Source organism: Bos mutus, chromosome 8 (assembly GCF_027580195.1).
Source record: "Bos mutus isolate GX-2022 chromosome 8, NWIPB_WYAK_1.1, whole genome shotgun sequence".
Lineage (NCBI taxonomy): Eukaryota > Metazoa > Chordata > Mammalia > Artiodactyla > Bovidae > Bos > Bos mutus.
This window is the reverse complement of record NC_091624.1, coordinates 38,916,123-38,931,201: the sequence shown is the minus strand read 5'-3', so window position 1 is coordinate 38,931,201 and position 15,079 is coordinate 38,916,123. Positions and strand designations below refer to the sequence as shown.

Below are 15,079 nucleotides of genomic sequence, written 5' to 3'. Positions count from 1 at the left end.
CTTAAAATGGTCTTTTGGACTCTCTGGATTTAACATTTTTCCTCACTACAGGATTTGACAGGTCTGCTTTGAACATACGCTGACTTTGAGGAATCTTTGGGGCTTTTTATTTTTAATGTCTTAAAATGTAACAACTTTAGGTTTTCTGTTTCTTATGGAATTTTTTCAGTTATGTAAACTATATATACCCTTATTGCAAAAAGAATAAAGAAGTAAGTAAAACTCACTCATGACATCATGTTTCAGATCCAACTACACTGAACATTTTGATGAATGCCTTTGATTTTTTGCTAGTGAGAGAGTGCACATGTGCGTAAATGATGTGTGTATGACTGAATGTGTAACACAGGCATCATATAAACTATTTTGTAGCCTATCTTTTACAATTAACGTAGTATAAAAATTTTGAAAACTTGGTTTTCAATAGCTAACTCTTCCATCTTGATGCTGAACTATAATTCATTTATAATTCTTTGGTTGACCATTTAGGTTATTTCTGATTTTACTTCTGGGTTGAACACCCTTGTAGATACATCCTTGGACACATCTTTAGTGATGCTTATAGGAGAAGCTTCTACAAGTGGTATTTTTGAGTCAAAGGGTGTGCATATTTTTAAGGCTTTTGATATCTCTTGTCAGAGTTCCTTCCAGAAAGATCACACCAAATTTGTGTGCTGCCAGCAGTAGATGGCGTCACCTAGTTCCTCCTACCAGGTCCAGATCAGGGTTATCATCAAAAAACCCAAAGCATCACCAATTTTATTGTGAATTTCATCTCATTGTTTTACATTGAAATCTCTTCAGTTACTGATTAAAATGTATATTTCTTTCATATGCTTTCAGCCATTTTTATTTTTTTCTCCCTTACAACCTGCTCATTTCCTTTGCCCATGTTTCTATTGATTTAGAGTGGATTTTCTAACAGAGAGTGCATTCATCTCTTCAAATCCCACATTTAAAGGGACACGAAGTACACATGTATAGATGAGAAAGTGGGGGGAAGGACGTGTGGGGAGTGTGATGGACATCCAGAGTTTGCTGCAAGGATGGGGCGCTGAGACTTCTAGGTTGGCTGGACTAGGAGCTGAGGTCTGTGCCTGTATCTTTGGAAAAGAACAACCATTCACATCAAATCGTGGCATTTGATCAATCAAAAGAGGCATTGAGGCCCCTTCAGCTTTTTAAAAAAAAATACTTCTTACTTTGAAATAATTATACTTTCAGAGGGTTATGCAAAGACAGGATGGACAGAAAGGTCCTGTGTAGCCTTCACCTGCTAATAGTTACGTCTCATGTATATTTGGAGTGTGATTTCCAGACCTGGGGAACGACAGTGGTGTGGTGCATGCGTCTAGTTCTGGGTCATGTTGTCATATGTAGATTCATGTAACCATCAGTGCAATCAAATAGAGGTGTCCTCCGTCATCACAGAGACCCCCATGCTACTGCCCCTTTATAGTTGCACCCACCCCTAACCTGCGAGGAATCTCCGTCTCACCCCTGGTGTGTCCATCTCTTAACCTGGTTATTTTGAGAATACTCTGTAAATGAAGTCATACAGTATGTGACCTTTGGAGACTGTTTTTTTTTTTTTTTTGGCCATGTCAGGGCATGTAGGATCTTAGTTCTCTGACCAGGGATCGAACCCATGCCCTCTACAGTGAAAGTGCAACGTTCCAACCACTAGACGACCATGGAAGTCCCTGGAGATTGTTTTTTTCCCACTCAGCGTAATGCCCTTAATATCCAAAGTGTCTCTTTTTATTGCTAAGTAGTGTACCACCCTTAAACTTTTTAACTTGTTTTTCTTACACGCGTGTGTGTGTTGTCCTCCTCAGGTCACTGGGAAGATGGACGAGAACCAGTTTGTGGCCGTGACCAGCACCAATGCTGCCAAAGTCTTCAACCTGTACCCCCGGAAGGGCCGCATTGCTGTGGGGTCCGATGCTGACTTGGTCATCTGGGACCCCGACAGCGTGAAGACCATCTCTGCCAAGACCCACAACAGCGTAAGCCCGGTTCACGGCGTGGACCCCATCCAGACCAGTAACAGTCTCAGAGAAGGACAGAGGCAGGGACAGTCCCCGGGATTTATGAAAAGAACTCGCTGTGATCGGAAGGAACTTTTCCCCAGGATATGTTATAACTTGCAATTTGCTGAGAAAAAAATAGCTCTTCCCTTCTCTTTAGTGAGGTCAACATGACCGTTAATCTTATCATCACTTTGGAGTACAATGGCCTGTCTATGGCTAGAAAGTCTATATCTCTGGACCTTCAGAGCCTCTAGCATCATGCCTGGACCTCAGAAACTGCTAGAAGTCAGGGAGCATTCCATTTTAATAGTTCAGTGCAGCATCTTTCCTGACATCCCCTGGTGCAAGGGATTCGAATAAAACATTCAAATGTCCACTCCTGAGATGCCCACTGGGCACTTTCAATTTTTGAGGCCACTGCTTTCTCATTGTCAGTGTGGCCATACAGAAGCCTAAAAGGCAGATGCTCTTATGTCCTAAAGGCATGAATTGATTTGGAAGAAATAGAAGAAATACCCTGGAAGGCGTTCTGATCAGGATTTTAGGATCTGTAGTTTTGGGGTATCTCTTGTCTCTTGGTCTAGATGGCAGAGCTTGGGGGTGCCCTGCCTTGATAATAGGATCCTGGGGAGGTGACTTCATGTCGTGTCTTGGGCTTGTTGGCTTAGAAGAGGGGTTTTGACGAGGCCCCTGAGTGTCCTGGATTCTGTGAAGTCAGCAGGCATTAGATGGAGATGTAGATACCATTGGTTCTTCATAAAAAAAATTGTGTGTGTGTCTGTATAATATAGAAATGGCAAAAGGGAAAACTTCGGAAAAGAAACAGGTATAGGACAGAGTTTTTCATGTCAGAAACCTCCATGATTTTCTTTGGCCGAGCATCACAGCTTATAGGATCTTCATTCCCTAATTAAATGCCAGATCCTCAGCAGTGAGTCCTAACCAGCAGTGAGTCCTGGACCACCAGGGAATTCCCCTGTATGACTCTTGAAGTGAATTCTTGGTGAATGAAGAGGCTTTTTGAGATAAACTTCTAAACTGAAAGCTGGCTCAGTGAGGAATCTGACTCTAGGTTGCTCACTCCAGGTGTCCTGGTCCAGCAAGTATGGGCGCCTCCTCCAAGGGCCAGCTTGGTGGGCTTCTGTCATTTCTCCAGGACACCGCTGGACTCTTAGCTAAATCCTAGTCCTCTTTCCTATGTGTGCAGAGGGGCTTGGGCTGCACAGGCACCCGCGGGTGCTGGGTGGATGGGTGCCTTTAAGGAAGTCTGCTCAGCTCTCAGTATTAATGGTGGATTTTCCCTTCTTCCGCACTGGCTGGCTTAGCTTCACAGCAGAGCCTGACAGCGCCCCCTACTGGTGACTTAGGTCACGACCTCCCGGGGGCCCATCATTGGCTTTTTTATGGGCAGGGGTCCTAGGGTCCAAAAGGAGAAGAGGGCAGCAGAGGATGAGACAGATAGCATCACTGACTCACTGGACATGATTTTGAGCAAACTCTGGGAGATAGTGAAGGACAGGAAAGCCTGGCGTGCTGCAGTCCATGAGGTCGCAAAGAGTCGGACACGACTGAGCCACTGAACAACAGCGACAGCCACCACCTAGGGTCCTGCCTTGTGAACCTACCTCCTCTTATGCCTTCAGCATCACAGCTCCGTTTACCCTTTCATTTGGCCTTCTCAATAAAGGGATGGTATTATTATCTCAATCGGGAAGATAAATAAAACGGAGGCTTAGAGAGCTTAAGTGACCAGTCTAACGTTACATAGCTATTTTGCGGTGGAGCTAGAATTAGAACCCAAAATTGTCCAGGGCTTTTCCCTGCCAGACTGTGTGCGCAGCCTCTTGGTCAGGGTCAGAGGGAGAAAAATGTTTCTCCCTTACAGAGTCCCCTTCCCAGAGGTAATGGAAAGAGCAGACTGGACTCACCGTGTAAGCTGCAGATGACCTAACTAGAGCGCCTGCATGGGAAGCTCTTAACCCGCCAGAAGAGAGGATGTAGAAGAATGATGATTCAAGAAGACAGATTCTGCCCTCCAGACATTCAACAGCAGTGCCCTCCCTGCCTTTACCTCCAGGCAGTCCTGGAGATCATGACTTCTAACAGTGCCTCTCGCCCATCCAAACCTCTTTGAAAGAGCATGTTTGTGCAACACTAATTATCTAGGAGAACACTAGCAGGAGGCTTTCCCCGTGTAATACAGTATTTCCTACCACGGGGCTAATTAGCTTTAATTGAAGTATTTAGCTAACTCTTGTTGACAGCCCTGTTGCTACTAAGCCTCTGCTTGGATTTGCCCGGCATCCAGCCAGATGAGTCATTTTAGGAAGCACATGTGGGTGGAAGTTATAAGGGTCTATACCTGGTAAGTGATGAGGTCTCAGTGCCTCACTGTTTGACAGAGTATGTGTGTGTGTTAGTCGCTCAAGTCGTGGCCTACTCTTTGCAATGCATGGACTGTAGCCCACAAGGTTCCTCTGTCCATCGGATTCTCCAGTCAAGAATACTGGAGTGGGCAGCCATTCCCTTCTCCAGGGGACCTTTCTGACCCACGGATTGAACCTGGGTCTCCAGCATTGCAGGCAAATTTTTACCACCTGAGCCACCAGGGAAGCCCTTGACAGAGTATAGGCTCTGAACACCCCAAGTTGTGACTGACCATTGAACTTGTTAATTTTAAGTCACGTAGAGCCACAGGACTTGTTCTTCCACATTTTTTAAAAATGGGAGGTGACCCATAGATCTCCTTGGTGGTGATCCATCCATCTCTCTTTTTTTTTTTTTTGATGTGCACCATTTTTAAAGTCTTTATTGAATGTTACAATATCATTTCTGTTTCATGTTTTGTTTTTTGGCCACGAGGCATATGGGATCTTAGCTTTCCAATCCAGGGATTGAACCCTCACCCCCGCTGCATTGGAAGGCGAAGTCCCAACCGCTGGACCACCAGTGAAGTCCCCTGATATCAGTCATTGTTAGGCAACTAAACTCAACATATGCATCTCAGGATGTCTTTGCCGCTTGCAGTCTTGTTGGGAAAGTGCAATAAAGAACCAGACGGTGAATGAGGGGTTTTCTAAATGCCCACATAATGCTGAGCATTGGGATAGATGCTTTTGTTTCTTTTATTTCTTGTGATCCTAGCATCATTCCTGTAAAGTGGGCTGTGTCCCCTTAGAGATGAGGCAGCTGAGTCTCAGAGAGGTGTGAGGGATTTGTCCAAAGTCCTACAGCTGGCAAATGGCAGACCTGGGATGTGGACCCCGGGGCTGATGGCACCATGGCCAGGGTTGTCTCTGTGACTACAGGAGGGCATGAGAGGAGCTTGTCAGAGTGTAGACAGTTAACGGGGTGGGGGCGGGACATGAAAGAGCTGGGACTTGATTCAGCCCTTCAAGGGTAACCCTCTGGAAGGTCCTTTCAGAGCAGACAGAATTCTTTCCCATATGATGCTTCTCTACATGAACCTTGCGAAGGAGGCAGGTGAAGAAACTGAAGGTCTGAGGCAAGATTAAAGCTTGGAGTTGTATAACTCCTAGATTTCAAACAGATTTAAGGTGCCACCAATTTTAAGATACTCTGTTTAGGTACTGCTATGAAAGAAAACATGTCCAGAAGGAGGAGTCTAATAGGATACTGCTCTAAAATTAAATGCTATGTTGACAAGGGCCAGCTTGTACTGAGCACGGGATACATGAGAGCTGGATCTGCCAGGTACAGAAGGGATGGCAAAGAATCTTTCCTTTCTTGATACTGGCTTTTGGTTCAGAGAGGGCAAACTGGCTTCTTGGAGAATCTGAACTGAAAGCTGGGGCTTATGCAAGCTGTGTCGAGCAGTGGTCCAGAAAAAAGCTGAGGGTGAGATTTTCCTGTTACATTTTACAGGTTTGGGAACCCCCCAGGCCAGTGGGAAAAGCTGACTCCAGTCCCCTGGAAGGGCTCAGCTTCGCCTAGGCTGACATTGACTGGGCAGCTCCATGTGCTGTGAGAGACAGGCTCATTTCAGGGACCAGTGTCTTAGAACCGATGAAGGGCTGGGGGGCACACACTGTGGTCCTGGGAATCCATGTGCAGAGTCGCCTTCCTTCCCCCAGGTGCCTCTTCCTCTTATTCCTCCAGGAGCTTTCACGTTACTCCTTTGAGTCTCAGAGCAGGGCTGTTTTGTTGCTGTTTTCAGTCAACCCCACGGGTCCAGTGTGAGCTGATGAGCCAACCTGGGGCTTCTCCATGCTCACCAGCCCCTGCACTAAGCAGGCGATGTTGCCCTGAATGGCAGTGCATCAGCTCTATTCACAGACTAACTCTTCAGTGCTGTTAACCTGGTCCGAATCTCCCCAGAAGCCCAGCTGCTTGTTACAGATGGAAACTGTTGTTAGTTGCTCAGTCGTGTCCTACTCTTTGCAACCCCATAGATTGTAGCCTGCCAGGCTCCTCTGTCCATCGGATTTCCCAGGCAAGAGTACTCGAGTGGGTTGCCCTGGAGCTGCCTGTTAATTCTCCAGGTCCAGGCAGCTGTACCTGTGAGCAGGACAGGCGTCTGGAATCTGGAGAAGGAGCAGTGGGTGAGCTGAGGCTGTGGGGTAGGGCTGTGACACGTGAAACTTTTACTGTTATCGCAGCAACGAACTCACTCAGACAGAGACCCCAGATATTTTTCAAGAGGGCACACACATACATCTCCCTTTCACCATGAAAGGCTTGGAACCAAAAGGATGGCTGCATTGTTGGGAAATTAAACCTCAAGCATTTTATCGATGGCATGTCTCTGGAGTTACCACAGTCCTTTCATTTAGCAACTTCAGTTTAACCACATCGCTAACTGATTGGAAAACCAAGTGAACCAGTGGGAAAACCGACTCGTGGATGGCTCATTTCAAGATTAAATTTAGAACTTGGTCAGAGAAGGCTTCTTGGGGTTTTAACCTGATTGGAGCCTGAGTTAGTGAGAGCAAAGTCACCGCTTATATGAGGAATCATTTTCTTATATTCGTGTGGCATTTACAAACCCCTCTGCTTTTCTATATAAATTTTCTCTTCCGTGACTTTTGCCCCTCAAAAATGTGTGTGCTGAAACTCAGACAGAATTTAGATCTAGTGATGAAGTCCTGGTGAGTGGTCAGTCAGGAGAGGGACCCCATCTCTGGGCTTTTCTTTCTTCCGAGTGATGGCTGAGCAGTGGGTACTGCCAGATTGATGAGATTTTGCCAGGATGGAGGGCGAATTCTGACGTTTACTATGTTCCCTCCCTTTTAGTCTCTTGAGTACAACATCTTCGAAGGCATGGAGTGCCGAGGCTCCCCACTGGTGGTCATCAGCCAGGGGAAGATTGTCCTGGAGGATGGTACCCTTCATGTCACCGAAGGCTCTGGGCGCTACATCCCCCGGAAGCCCTTCCCTGACTTCGTTTACAAGCGTATCAAGGCAAGGAGCAGGGTGAGTACCTCTGATCTTAAGAGGGGTTTCTCTCGTGGATAAAGTTCAATTCCATTAACACGGAGCACTCTGAGTCAAACTAATGAGGTGAGTATGGAAGATTTAGGGAGAAGGGAAACATGGTCTTTTTATTCCTGGAATTCAGAATGCCAGTGGAGGAGTCAGGCATGTCTGCAGCCAGCCAGAGTGATGTGAGACTGCAGCGTGTGCTGTGATGAGGCTCAGAGGAGGGAACTGCTGCTGCAGTTATAAGAGAAAGTGACATGGGGAGAGGGCATTTTGTGTTGGGTCTTGAAGGTTAAGTAGAAGTTGAATAAGTCAAAGAAGGGAAACAAGGGAATTAGGTAGAGACAAAGTTATGAGCATAGAAAATGTAGAGTGTATTTAGGACGTGGTGAATACTCTCTAGCACTGGTGCTTGAGGACCGTGAGGCAGGGAATGGAATTAAATTAATTAAATGGAATTAATTCCAACAGGGAACTGTTGGAATTAAAGTAAGATTGGAAGCTCTGGGGCCAGATGTTGAACATGTGACCAGACCCTCTTCACAACATGTTTGGGAATTCCTATGAAGTTTAGGCTCAAGTGCCTTGGGAGAAAATGGGAAGACCTGTTCATCAGTTTTTTAAAAAAAATATTTATGTATTTATTTGGCTTCATTTGGTCTTAGTTGTGGGATCTAGTTCCCTGTGTGTGTGTGTGTTAAATTGCTCAGTCATGTCCGACTCTTTGCGACCACATGAACTGTAGCCTGCCAGGGTACATGGAATTGTCCAGGCAAGAATACTGGAGTGGGCAGCCCTTCCTTTCTCCAGGGGATCTTCCCGACCCAGAGACTGAACCCAAGTCTCCTGCATTGTAGGCAGATTCTTTACCAACCAAGCCACCAGGGAAGCCGCTCATCAGTTTTTGTGGGACGCATGTTAAGGAAGCTTTGCACTGGAGCTGGGGTGCTGGCTGCGTGCTGGTATCTGTCCCTGCCACACTCCTCCGTAGAGAGCCCTCCACCCCCAAATCCCGCAGGGCCATCCTGGCACCTGTTACTTCCCCATCAGGCAGGTAGTTGCCGGGTAGGTATCCTCTGTGAATGTGGCCTGCGTTGAGGGGTTCTTTTGTTTTGCAGCTGGCGGAGCTGAGAGGGGTTCCCCGTGGTCTGTACGACGGACCTGTGTGCGAGGTGTCCGTGACACCCAAGACGGTCACTCCGGCCTCCTCGGCTAAGACGTCTCCGGCCAAGCAGCAGGCCCCACCTGTCCGGAACCTGCACCAGTCTGGATTCAGCTTGTCCGGTATGGCTATGGCTGGGTCAGAGCCTGCTTCTGCAGGGCCTTGCTCCATGTTGCTGGTGGGGCGGGCACCACTCTTGTAGAAGAAGAAGAAGTGGAAATGAATGATAGACCCATTCTCCCAAAGATGTAATTCACTAGAGATGTAATTCACAGCAGATGGTGGGTTGGCTTTCAGAATCTTGACATGAGTCTATATCACATATAATGTTCTGATGGCTACACTATATCCAGGACAGTGTTTTTGTTGTTTTGTCACTAAGTCATGTCCCACTCTTTGTGACACCGTGGACTGTAATCCACCAGGCTCCTCTGTCCGTGGGGTTTTTTAAGCAAGAATACCGAAATGGGTTATCATTTCCTTCTCTGGGGGATCTTCCCGACCCAGGGATCGAACCCATGTCTCTTGCATTGTCAAGCGGATTCTTTACCACTGAGCAGGATATCAGAGGACATTTTTTTCAATGTATTATGTCCATCGTGAAAAAGGATATTGTGGTGTTTTAAGACTCTCCTCTCCCTCACAAATGCAGTAAATTGGAGTGGTTCAGCTTGTGGAGTCTAGAGTTTAAACGGCTTAACTTCACAGCCCAGATGCAAGCTGTGCTTTGGTCTTCTCATGCGTAGAATGGGTATAACGGTAGTAATTATCTCTTGGGGTTGTTGTGAAGATTAGGTGATTTAATATACATATAAAATGCTTAGACTCGAGTCCTTTGATAATTGTTAGCTATTAATCTGGATAAAATATGTGATGTCAGGAAAGGTGAGAGGAAAAGAGTCCAGATTTAGAGCTTCCCTTCTTGAACTTCTTTCCAATCCTTCATTTGGCCAGTGATTAGAAATCTTCTATTTTTCTAGCTCCATGAGTCACAGATATGTACCCGGATCTCTATGATGGGTTAAGGAAACAGTGAATCAGAAACATATTTTTTTTTTTGTCAGATATACTGGGTTTTAGAAAGGTGCCATATAGACGTTACCCATTTGCAAAGAATTTAAAAATCATGAGCATTAGTTTTTCCATAAAGTAATCCATGTTCCTCATGTTACATGATCCTATCTGTGCTGTCTTTTACCAGGCCATTCAAACATAAAGACCAGGTGGGGTGGGGAAAGAGGTGGGAGGGAGGCTCAAGAGGAAGGGGACATGAGTGTACCTATGGCTGATTCGTGTTGATGTTTGGCAGAAACCAGTACAATACTGTAGAGCAATTATCCTTCAATGGAACATAAATAAATTTAATTATTACAAAAACAAACAAAAAAATTCCCAAAATATAAAGACCATCATGACTCCTTTTTCTGAAAATATATATTGAAGTATAGTCAATTTACAAGTTTCTGTTTAATTTCTGTGGTACAGTAAGATGACTCAGTTATACATATACACATTCTTTTATGTATTCTTTTCCATTATGACTTATCATAGGCTATTGAATGTATTCCCTGTGCTATATGTATGAAACTTAAACAGACACACAGACGTAGAGGACAGACTGGCAGTTGCCAAGCAGGAGGGAAGGACTGGGAGTGTGGGATTAGCAGATGTAAAGCATTACGCATAGGATGGATAAGCAACAAGGTCCTACTGCGTAGCACAGCACGCTATATTAACTATATATTAACTGTATGTTAACTATATTCTATATTAAGTATGATGAGTCCTATCTTTGACTACACAGAAGATGAATAGTGTTAGGGGGACAGGGTGTATCTTTGGAAAAGCCACACTTAATTGACCTACTGAGCAGAGGGACAGGATGTAGTCTGAGTCGCTCAAAAGCCTGAAATGTGTTGTTTATATATTGTTTTACCTTTTAGGCAATGGATCCAACTAGCTTCTACAAGGACAACTTTATACCATCTGTGATTCTTAGGCCACTTGAGGCCCATCCTTTTTTTGTGGCTTATCCCTTTGGTGAAGTTTTAGAAGGACAATGAATGGGCCTGACAGGTTTTCTCCTAAGCTATGTTGTTTCGTTACAAAACAGAAAAGAGAGTCACAGATGTGGAAAACAAGCTTATGGTTACCAAGGGGGAAAGGTGGGGTGGGATAAGTTGTAAAATTGGGATTAACATATACACAATACTGTATATAAATTAGATGACTAATAAGGACCTACTGTATAGCACAGGGAACGCTACTCAATACTCTGTAGTGACTTAATAGGAAAAGAATCTTAAAAAGAATGGATATATGTATATATGTTAACTGAATCACTGTGCTGTACACTTGAAACACAGCATTGTAAATCAACTCTATTTCAACAAAAATTAATTTTTAAAAAAAAGCTATGTTATTTCGGTTTAAAGCAGGGGTCTGGGTAACTGTCTCTGACCCTCTCTCTCCTCTCCAGGTGCCCAGATTGATGACAACATCCCTCGCCGCACCACCCAGCGCATCGTGGCGCCCCCTGGTGGCCGTGCTAACATCACCAGCCTGGGCTAGAGTTCAGGGCTGCCGTCAGCGGGGGATGGGACACCTGAGGACTTTCTGAGACTTTCTTCCTTCCTTCTTTCCTTCCTTTTTTTTTTTTTTTTTAGGAGCCTGTGATAGTTACTGTGGGGCAGCCAGTTCCTGGGGTTCCCTCTCGAGCCCCCACACTCCGTCCCTCACCCGGAGTCACCTATTTTGCTCACCCACCTCCCCACACATCTAGGAATATCACACCCTTGAGTCCACCAAGCCTGTACACAGAACCGCATCCAACGCTCAGACATGCGAAACAAAGCAAACCACAGTGAGGGTGTTTCTCATCTCCAACCCGTGTTGTATTTGTCATCATCTTCCTGGTCATCGGGGGAGGGGAAGATAAAGTGAATTGCCCAGAGCTGCCGTTTTTCTTTTTAAAATTTTAGCAGAGTTTTCTTTCTGGGGCTTAGGGTGGGGGTGGGCAGGGGAGGGGGGAGATTTTTTTTTTTAATACAAAATTGGAAAGCCTAATTCATTATTACTACAAGGGGTTTGAACTGGACATCCTAATGATGCAATTGTGTAACCATCAAGCTGATTCAGGGTGGTGGGCAGACTCACCATGTCCCTCCTAAGAGGCTGCACAGCATCGACACCGCCATTCCATCGTCTTCTGGGTCAACTGTTAATAAAGGAAAGGTTTTCTTTCTGGCCTGGATTTTTGCTGCAGATGAAATCTTTTGAGGATTCCCGTTTCCTCTCTTTACCTGTTTTTTGCTCGCACTCTCTCCCTCTCGCTTTGTCATTCATGGATACGTTCACATGTCTGCTCTTTCTTTGTGTTTCCTCCAGCGCTTGTCTCTGACATGCTCTTTTTGTTTTTGTTTTCCTCCCATGATCTTTGCCAATGACCAGGTCTGCCATTGTACTGTGGTCCTAAGAACCTGCCTGGAAAGATGTGAGCTTTGTCACTGCAACCATTGTAAGATGCTGTCCTAGTCTGTATAAGACCAGTGCTACCCACTCACATCCCCAGGATGTGCCTTTGAGTTTGAGACGCTCCCCATATGCAGGGAAGGGCCGAGTTACCTACGCTGTCACACGCGGGCCCAGAATAGACCTCAAACGGTGCCGAGATGTTGAAGAAGTCTGAGACTCTAGGACCTGTGAGATTTTCCCCTCTGCAGTGCTAACTGGGCTAAAGACACAATCAGATCTGTCAGTCGAGCCCCCGTAACTCGTGAACTAACCAGTCTCCAGCCAGCCACCAGCTAAGAGGTGCTGAGCTGATGGAGGCTGGCCCTAAGGGCTGCTGTTTCCCATCTAAGTATCTTTGGGGGCACCAGAGTTCACTGGGCTTCTCACTTTGGAGAAAAAAAATTTTTTTTCTTGTCCAGTTATTTAGAAAGATACCATGCAATATACGGAGGTCTCCTAAACTCAGAAAGTCCATGGGAAGTTTGGCTTAAAGACCATTTTAGGAAACTTACTTGCTGGTCCAGTTTTGGGGACTTTGCCTTTCAACGTGGGTGGTGTGGGTTCGATCCCTGGTCAAGGAGCTGGAATCCCACATGCCTCGGGGCCATAGAAGCAAAACATAAACAGAGGCAATATTGTGGCAAATTCAATGAAGAGTTTAAAAAAAAAAAAAGACCATTTTAATTTGCAAGAGGGAAAATCTGTTTTGTGAGTCAGAGTTGTGGTGGGGAAAAAAGCTTGTAAATTTGATGTGTGGCCTCTTAAAGACCACAGGCGACCTTGTGTCCACACCCTACCCTCTCCTGGTCTCAGACACCCTTTCCACTAGCTGCCTTGTGCCTGTTCCTGTCTTTGTTGAGCTGTGTTGCATCTTCTTCCAAACGTGTTTACAGGTCCTCCTAAGCCATGTTACGTTTGCAGGCTTTTATAAAACCAAATCTGCTTTCATAAAGCGTAACATCAAAAAATAGCTAATCCCATCACGACACTTGTCTCTCCACACATGTTTTGCCTTTGGGGTTATGGTTGGGGTTTATTTCTTTTTGTTGGTGTTGTTGTTTATTTGTTATTTTAAAAGGAAATTGCACTTTTAAAGAATCATTGGTTAACTTAATATATTTGCTTTTTTATTTTTTTCTCACCTGCACTGCGAGGGAAATTGAACCAGTCAGGAAAAAAAAAAAGAAAGATTTTTGTTTCAATTCTAAGAAACACTTGCAGCTCTCTTCTCTTCACTTGAGTCTTCCTGTTTTTCCATGATGCTCATCTTGGTTCTTTCGATTGTTTCCTTGAGACAACTTAAAACCTGAAGATTTCTGCAGGCTGTGTAAGCATGTTTTCCTGTTGGCTTGCTTTGTGTGTCTGTTAAATGAATGTCATGTGTAAATGCTAAAATAAATCGACAGTGTCTCAGAACTGAGTAACTGCAGTGACTTGATGCTCTCAACCATGTAGGATTTAATCATAGATGGTTTTTAATCCTTGGAATTGTGATTGTGACCCACGAGTGGAGGAACTCACTTTCAGTGCTAAAGCTCATTACATGTGTAGCCAGAAGAGTACCTTTTTTTTTTGTTAACCACTGTCTCAATGGCAAAATAATTATGGTAAAAAAAACCAACAAAACAAGTCTCGTGTTTATTATTCCTTAAGAACTCTGTGTTATATTACCATGGAACGCCTAATAAAGCAAAATGTGGTTGTTTCAGGGTGTGTCTTGTGTTGAGATGTTCAAGGAGGCAGGCTGCTTGACCCGGGCTTCCTTTAAAACTTCCCTCCCTGGAACTTTCTGGATGTCTTCAGCCTTGTTTTGATGACTGTGCTAATTCAGTTTTCACTGCGTGTTTCTGGTAATCTTGTCCAGGCCACTGAGGTTTAATTCTGAACAGAGCCCTGAGTCTCAGAAATTCATGGACTCCACCCTAAGACAGGCCAAGGGAGCCTCCCGGATCTAGCTGCAAGCATAAGTTGGGAAGTGGAAATTGGTGGGACCACATGGGTTAGTGTGGTGACCCCCTTGGGCTCTCTGCATCCGTAGAGCTTGTTCACCCTTGAAAATCCTTAAGCCACAAAGGGTATAGAACATAAGAGACTGAGATAATGTGGGCCTGCATTAAAAGCTCAGTCAAGGAGCTCATAGGAGGGACTTCTTGGCAGTCCAGTGGTTAAGACACTGCTCTCACTGGGGAGGGCCTGGATTCATGTTCGGGGAACTAAGATTCCACAAGGCAGGGATGTGAAACAGGCATTCCTTTATCCCTGGCAGGGAGTGCTAAGAATACACATCTGGAGGGGATGGTGAGCCATTCCCACTCCCACTTACCGGATGCTTAGTCCTCACAGTTACCTTATTAACTAGCACCGGTATTACTGATTCATTGGTTTGCAAAACACTGAAGCGGGTATGTGAGTGGGGCTCCCCAGTGCCCATTGTATGGTTGATGAACTCCTTTTCTCTTCTATCCAGCCCTGTCCAAACAGGATAGGAGGTGATTTACAAAAATACGCACACTCTGCCAAGCTTGTATAAACAGGGTGTTTGAGTAAAGGGAAATTAAGAGCAGGAAACATTAGATAAGGTCTGAGTTTGGTTGGTACAGCACAGTGCCATGAGCTTGTAAATTTGTGAGGGAATGCTGAATGTTCTAGCAACAAATAGAAAAAAGAAACATGGCCAGAAGACCATATAACATAGTGACCCAAAGAGAAATAAGTCCTTCCAAAGGAATACAGATTCCTGGTGCTCAGCCCCAAGGGCAAGTCCTAGGTCCAAGAACCTCGATGTTGCGTGTCTGGGCTGGCTGTCATCCTGCCATCAATGCTGGCTGATGGCAGAGCACCAAGATCTAGGGAAACTGAACCGGTCCTGGAGAGAAGGGCAATGTTCACCTGACATGTATGGGACCCCAGGCCCGCAGCCCACCCTCCCTCT

The 15,079-nt window shown here is 45.2% G+C and overlaps 1 protein-coding gene across 2 annotated transcripts in view; it reads left to right on the top strand.

Moving 5' to 3' along the window:
• Nucleotides 1–13,855, top strand: part of DPYSL2 (dihydropyrimidinase like 2) — a 79,110-nt gene extending 65,255 nt beyond the window's left edge. For both annotated transcript variants that reach the window (XM_005902997.3, XM_070375495.1), the window contains 4 exons: nt 1,839–2,009; nt 7,287–7,466; nt 8,591–8,756; nt 11,114–13,855. In XM_005902997.3, coding sequence (XP_005903059.1) covers nt 1,839–2,009; nt 7,287–7,466; nt 8,591–8,756; nt 11,114–11,205 — 609 coding nt within the window. In that variant the 3' untranslated portion in view covers nt 11,206–13,855. The remainder of the gene's footprint in view (nt 1–1,838; nt 2,010–7,286; nt 7,467–8,590; nt 8,757–11,113) is intronic.
• Nucleotides 13,856–15,079: the final 1,224 nt, after the last annotated feature.